This window comes from Bactrocera latifrons, unplaced genomic scaffold (assembly GCF_001853355.1).
Source record: "Bactrocera latifrons isolate USDA-ARS-PBARC rearing strain unplaced genomic scaffold, ASM185335v1 scaffold_229, whole genome shotgun sequence".
Taxonomy (NCBI): Eukaryota; Metazoa; Arthropoda; class Insecta; order Diptera; family Tephritidae; genus Bactrocera; species Bactrocera latifrons.
The window spans coordinates 428,356-435,961 of NW_017535841.1; the positions used below are offsets into that span (position 1 = coordinate 428,356).

Genomic DNA, 7,606 nt, shown 5'->3' on the forward strand with positions numbered 1-7,606 from the left:
TTGGACAGTTCTGCCAAATTATTTGGAGGAATCGCACTACGCAATCAGTGCGGTTTTGCAGGCCATTAAAAATGCAATTAGCAAAAGAATCTACAGCTCTAATTCTATCAGAAAATAGTCAGCTAGATATGCAAATATCTTATTTAAATCCATTTGAATATTACCTTGATAACGGAGAAAAAATTATTGTCAATTATGATTTGCATATGACTTTKATTGATGGAAAAGTACTAAATGTTATAACAAATACCAATTCTAATCAAAAATGCCCAATATGTGGTGCTACACCAAAACAATTCGTAGCAACTAAAAATTTTAATTCTGATGTTTTTAAACCCAAACTTACATCCCTTAGATATGGTATTAGCCCACTACATGCATGGATTCGAGTATTTGAATTCGTTGTACACATTGCTTATAGAATCGAATTAAAAAAGTGGCAAATAAGGGAAGCTTCAGATAAAGAAGCATTCCAACTTCGTAAACAAGAAGTACAAAAGAGGTTTTGGGAAGAAATGRGCCTTCATGTAGATAAGCCTAAAGCAAATGGTAGTGGAACAACAAATGACGGCAATACTGCCAGGACAGCATTGAACAATTTGGAACTCTTTTCTTTAATTACAAATATTGATATAGAAATTTTGAATAACTTTAGAGTTATATTAATTGCTATTTCCTGCGAGTATCCTATAGATACTACAAAGTTTGAAGATTTTTGCAAAAGAACTGCCTTCTTGTATATGGAAAAATATTTATGGTTTCCAATGTCAGCAACAGTTCATAAAATATTAGTTCACGGCTCACAGATTATACAAAATTGCGTAATGCCTGTTGGTTGTTTTGGTGAAAATGCGTCAGAAGCTCGAAATAAATTATACAAGAGAGATCGCAACGCACATGCAAGAAAAAATACAAGAAAAAATAATATGACTGATGTTTTCAATAGAGCAATGGATTCTTCAGACCCCCTTCTTTCAAACTTGTCTTTATCCGCTAGAGAAAAATATCGGAAAAGAGTGAAGCTACCAGAAGAAGTAATACAATTGCTTACAYCTTCAAGTGAGCTTCAAATTTTCAACCACTTGCCAGGGGGATCTGAATACGATTCGGATAACGTTGTGGATAACGCTTTAGTTTTACATACGGAAGACTGTGATTTCGAATGATTTGCTTGGTACATATAACTTTTTATATTATATTCAAGTGAATTTAATAATTCTGTAACTTCTCTATCATTTCAGATGTACAGTCAATGTTATTATAAAAATAATTGTTTCAGTAAAAATATATGTATAAATATTTGGATAATAAAATTATATGCCCACTTTTGCCTATCATATGCAAATTTTTCATTTTATGAAACAAAATTTTTAATATAGGTCCCAGGGAGGTACTCCTAGGGACTGGCCGATTTCAAATATTTCTGGTATCGTCGATGAGTATTACAAGAATAACATACTTACCAATTTTCGTGATGATATCGCAATTTTTGGAGCTGAAATTCAAAAATTTTTACTATACGTCCAAGGGAGGTACCCCTGGAGAATGACCGTTTTCATCCATTTTTGGAATTTTTCTTAACTAAGTCATATAAAACCTGTTTGCGAAATTTCAGTGGCCTAGTACCACTCCTTCTAATTTATGCCAAAAAATTAGAATTTCAGACCATAGTGCATTTTGCAAATTAACTGCGAAACGCACATCAATCGAAAAACGTTCATGAAGTGAAAAGTAAATATGTATCTTCCAAAGCGCTTTATTGCAGTCCACGTAACGACCGCATCGTTCAAGACCAATAACGGCCATGTGCTTCCTTTGGTGACGTATTTTATCAATTACACCAAACTGCAAAATTGAACATTGAAATAAGTTTTGAATGTGAATTAGACAACAGTAGTACGATGCATGTGTTGTCGACGTCAATAGTCACTTCAACTCAAGTTGAATGGTAAATGTTCTGCCTTTGTCGTCGGATGAGTTACGACGATAGACATCCATCATTTCTAATTTGTGTAATTTCCGAAAGAAAAGCACCTTAATAGTTTTTGGTGCATTTATTGTCAGACATACAAGCCACATTGTGATGTCCGCAAAGTCCATGAACCATATTGGTTTTCATTACCTCGTATAATACTGGATATTTCTCTGCATCATAAATTTCCGCAGAAATGATTTCATCAATTTGATCTTGTGTAACCACAATCAACTATCCAAATAAGAATGTATGCGTGCGGCAAACCTCTTTTTTGCAACTCAACAGAGTGCATCTAGCATCTAACAGCACCATATATACCATACGTTGCTTCAAGATAAAGTCCATCAAACGTCGTAACAGTTGTTTGTAAAGTCGTTCTTTGATATAGTGACGATCGCTTGCTGATTGACCACGATCTATAGTTCCGCACGTATGTCACCGCATCCTGGGAGTACTCGTTCATGTGCCTTGGGCTGCCATAGGTTGACGGCAAAAAGAACGCCGACCGATATTAGCGCGACCCGGAAGAGGATTGTAACAAATTTCAATCTGTAACTGATCACTTTGTGTGAAACACACATAACATCATCACTGATTAATTTTCAGTAATTTTTTTTAAAGCCAGAATGACAAATTTGGACGATTCAAATAATTAAAAACCAAAATAAAAAAGAATTGAAAGAAAAATTTTGTATGAAAAAAGTTACTTTTTGGAATTCTCCACTTTTATGACTTTCCCACACGATAAGTATGCGGTTTTCGTTATTTCTAAACCTTCTCCGATCCACAGCGAACAAACTCTGAAAATGTCATCAAGATTGGTTCAGCTGTTCTCGAACCGTTACTAAAAAACAAACATTCATTCGTTTGTATGGGAAAAATAAGAGCTGTTTTTAGGGGTTTTCCGATAATTATTCGAATTTTTTTCGCCATGAAAACCATCTTTGAGCGTCAGCGAACATTTAGAAAAAAGAATTGACCAAATTGGTTCAGGCGTTGTTGAGTTATGCGCTTAGCAACACATTTTGCGATTCATTTTTATATATAAGATAAAGAAATACACCTGATTTAAATCCAAGTTTTCATGTTTATAACGTAAGTTATCTACTATACTTACATATTTATTTTATTTCGAAAATTGCTCTTTGTAATTTAAAGTACTATAATTCTGATTTTAATGCTTTTTATTATTCAAAGTTCCCTTAAATCGTATAAATATTAACAATAATTAAATATTAAAATTTTTCTTCAGCCCCTTCCAGCATTCAAAATACTGCTCATCCAATTTTTGACATGTTTTTTCTGCCCACTTAGTTATTCTTAGGTTCAGCGCTGATTCGAACATAAAAGCCTGTGAAATAAAGAAAAAGAATAATGCCATATAAGGTAACACTGAAATTTTAATATATGAATACTAAGACTACAGTTTTTCGTACTTTTTGAATAAATGATTATATAGCTAATATCTAATATTTTCATAGATATTGACTTGTTACTAGTACACACTTAATTTTCCAGTTATGTTCTGCGCACCATTTTCGTGCATACAATCACGACATGATTCCCACTCTTAGATTTCTTACCGAAAAATTATACGAAAAGTTTGAAAGTTTTATTGGAAACAAATTAAAAAATAGAAAATCTCGTGCTTTTAAACTTTTCAAAAATACTGGTTTAGTTGCTGACTATTCAAAGTATTCTAAATTGCTCCGACAATTTGCTCAACTTAATAAATTATGTTATAATAATTATATAAATAAAGTAAAAAATAATATTATACGTAATCCAAATTGTTCTATGGTTCCGTCAACTTCAAACGCAGGATTTCTAATTTTCAGTTCGCTTTGAATTATAAGTCTGGTATGTCCAGTGAGAATCACACCATTTCTAATATGCTCGCTGAATTTTTTAGGTCCAATCACTCTCCAAAGTCTCCAAAAAATGTTCCGCATCAGCACAAGGTATGTCCGATTTCTGTCATTAATGCACCTACCATTTCGGAAGCAGACGTCTTATATCAGTTATATATATTAGAACAATCATACAATTATGGCCCAGATATGATTCCCTCGTGCTTTCTTAAGAAATGTGTCAAATATATATACCAACCCCTAGCAAAACTATTTAATTCATCTCTAATGCAAGGCTTATTTCCATCCATATGGAAAAAGTCATTTATAATTCCTTTGCATAAGAGTGGATTTAGGTCACCTATTGAAAACTATAGGGGAATGGTAAAGTTGTCTGCAATACCTAACCTTTTGAAGCAATTATAACAGACGACATAACCTTCCGGATCTCTCCACTAATTTCTTGTTCTCAGCACGGTTTTCGTAAAGGGAAATCTACAATAACTAATTTGCTTGAAACTATTTCTGACATAATCAATGTTCCTTCAGGCGTTCCTTGGCCCAATTCTGTTCTTGTTCTTTATTTATGACATTTCATCTGTTGTTAAGTTTTCAAAAGTGCTGACGATGTAAAACTTTTTAAATCATTCACCTAAAATAGCGAAAGATGTCAGTTGCAAACAGACTTAAACAACCTAGTTTCTTGGTGTGTTAGAAATGACATGCCATTGAACCTTAAAAAATGTRAAACGATGTGCTTTTCACGTAGATCTGTAGACCCTACTGCATGCAGTTTTGTTGATCTAGGAGTAACTATGGACCCCAAGCTCAATTTTAGTCTTCACGTATCTTCCATGGTTTTTAAAGCTAAAGGTGCTCTTAGTTTTGTTAAACGTTGGTCTAAAGAATGTAGAGATCCGCTTACCAGAAAAATTCTTCTTACATCTTTGGTGAGGCCTATATTAGAGTATGCTTTTGTAGTATGGAACCCTTGTTATCAAGTTCATTCTGAGAAAATAGAGTCCGTTCAAAAACAATTTTTACTTTTTGTCTTAAATCATTTGCATTGGGATTCCAGTTTAAATCTTCCCCTTATACTAACTGTTTAAAACTCATAAATCTCTCGAAACTCGCTAGTCGTAGGGAGATGCTTGGTATAATCTTTCTTGTAAAACTCATGAATGGGTCAGTCTGTAGCCCATMTCTCTTGTCTAATATTAATTTTACCCCGCTCGCTCTACAAGGCAGTTTAGACCATTACTTTTAAAATTTTCTAGAACAAATTTCGAGTTAAACGAACCATCCGTATATGTCACGATTTGAATTCTCATTCCAGCACATTTGATATCTCAGACTCACTCTTTACCATTAAAAAAATTATTTTATCTACTCTTAACAAGTAACATTTAAAAATTATAAACTTTAATTTTAATTCTTAATTTTGGCTGTTGAAATTTTGGTTTCTGTAGCTGAGCAGCTTAAGATCGCAACGCTTAAAACTCCCTTGCCTTTTATGACTCGGCTATTTCCGCTCGTTTGCGGATTACGCCCCTCGCGTCGGTTGGCGGGAGGAGGGTAATTGTTAGGTATTATTATTATTATTATTATAAATCAAGAATCACAGTCTAAAAGTAGTCCTATTTACTTATTGAAAATCTCGCTTCCTTATCAAAAAGAATGCTGTCGCCAAATATTCGGATATCAATACAGTCTACCCATTGATGTGAATCAGGGGGTGAAAAATCTACAGCTGTTATATTTTCTCAAAATGAACTCAGTGTTTTAATACGCGATCAGATTAGAAATGATAAAGCAATTTGTCAAAGCGCTGGTCTTGGAATTTAATTTCCGAATTTCACACGACAAAGTTGAATGAAACATACATACATATTATATTAGGGTTACAACTTTTTCAGAAATTGAAGCTTAGGAAAGTTTTGTGTTGACAGTCTAAAATTTCCTAGGAAACCTCTAAGTACCAAAATCTACTGACAAACTGGAGCTATCTCGAAAAACAAATTTCAGTGTCAGCTAAAACTATTCCGTATTTCTGAAGAAATTTTGGAAATTATAGTAAAGAACAGGATGAAGGATAGAGTCATGTATAGAATTGCACGCAAGTGAGGAAAATTCTCTGATCGCCAATCACTTGGCAGTGGCCAGAAACGATTCTCTCCTCTTGATGATGACCATGGCAAACGCGTTAAAGATTAAAATTTGAGGGCATGTACCTGGAATGTTTGATCCCTAATTGGGAAAGCGCTGGGCCCACTACCCAGCTGGTTGATGTCCACGTCAAAAAAAGACTGACATCACCGCCTTTCAAGAAATACGATGGACGGGACAAGAACTGAGCCGAGTAGGTCCTTGTGGCATTTACTACAGTGGTCATATAAAGGAGCGCGAGATCGGAATAGGATTCGTGGCGGGAGAGAGATTCCGTCGCCGAGTACTATCATTCCCTCCTGTGAATGAACGTCTCGTCACAATCCGAAGTTCTTCAACATATCGCTGATTTGCGCCAACGCCCCGACGGGAGAGAAGGACGATGTTACCAAAGATGCCTTCTATGACATATTGGGGCGCACCTATGAGAGCTGCCGCCGCCACGATGTGAAAATCGTGCTTGCCGACTTTAACGCCAGGGTGGGCAAGGAGGGTTCTTTGGCACAACGGCCGGGAAATTCAACATCAAGGAGGAAGCATCCTCAAATTCGTTGAGACAACCCCCTCTGTTCAGGAAAAATCACACGTCAGAAAACACAAGGAGGGTTCGACGTCAATACTCTGCAGTCTCTACAAACAGCGGAACGATTTTCTGCTCGAATTGCCCCCCTGAAACTTGAGAGTACTCGTCAATAACTCGGTATAAAAGAACTTGTATTGCACAAATTTTAGTTATTGCGTCAAGTATTTTGTGATTTAAAGTAAAATTAAAATGAATTTAATCAAAAACTAAAGTACATCTTAAAAAACATGGATTGTTTCATGATTTATGGGCATAAATATAAACGGTTTTATACCTAGCGCAACAAAACCGTTGTAGACCAGTTTTACTTTTGTATATGGTGCTTATTATTGTATATGTAACTATAATATAATAGTCATCGCTATATTTATATTTTTATAGAAACAATTGTTTAATAGCCCTGAAGGCATACTTATATCGTAAGGTATAAGGCTGGCCGAAACTTTCCTTGTGAATGAACTGAGGAATTTTGACATAAGAGCACGGGAGTTTTCCCTATCTTTAAACACTTATATTTTGCCAAACTTCTCCTAAAAGAGTATAATACTTCAGTTCACTTAACTGCTTTTTGTCGATGTGAATCGAAAACTTAAAAAAATATAATAATCAAGCCGCCCTTGATCTATGCAAATTGCGGTAGTATAAAATCTTCAGTTACACCCGATCTTAAAACCACTTGTCTCGTTTGATTGATTATTTCCTTAAAAAAGTTCGCGCTTCTTTACTATTATATATGTATATGTATATGATTCTTCTCCTTCTTTATTGGCGTAGACACCGCTTACGCGATTATAGCCGAGTTAACAACAGCGCGCCAGTCGTTTTTTTTTTTTTCGCTACGTGGCGCCAATTAGATATTCCAAGTGAAGCCAGGTCCTTCTCCACTTGGTCCTTCCAACGTATTGGAGGTCTTCCTCTCCTCTGCTTCCCCCGCCGGGTGCTGCGTCGAATACTTTCAGAGCTGGAGTGTTTTCGTCCATCCGGACAACATGACCTAGCCAGCGTAGCCGCTGTCTTTTAATTCGCTGAACT

The 7,606-nt window shown here is 35.3% G+C and overlaps 1 protein-coding gene across 1 annotated transcript in view; it reads right to left on the minus strand.

Moving 5' to 3' along the window:
• Positions 1–3,150: 3,150 nt before the first annotated feature.
• LOC108968756 (homogentisate 1,2-dioxygenase-like) overlaps positions 3,151–7,606 on the minus strand; it is a 72,793-nt gene continuing 68,337 nt past the window's right edge. Inside the window, exon 6 of the mRNA XM_018932988.1 lies at positions 3,151–3,326. Within this exon, the coding sequence (XP_018788533.1) occupies positions 3,204–3,326 (123 nt within the window). The 3' untranslated portion in view covers positions 3,151–3,203. The remainder of the gene's footprint in view (positions 3,327–7,606) is intronic.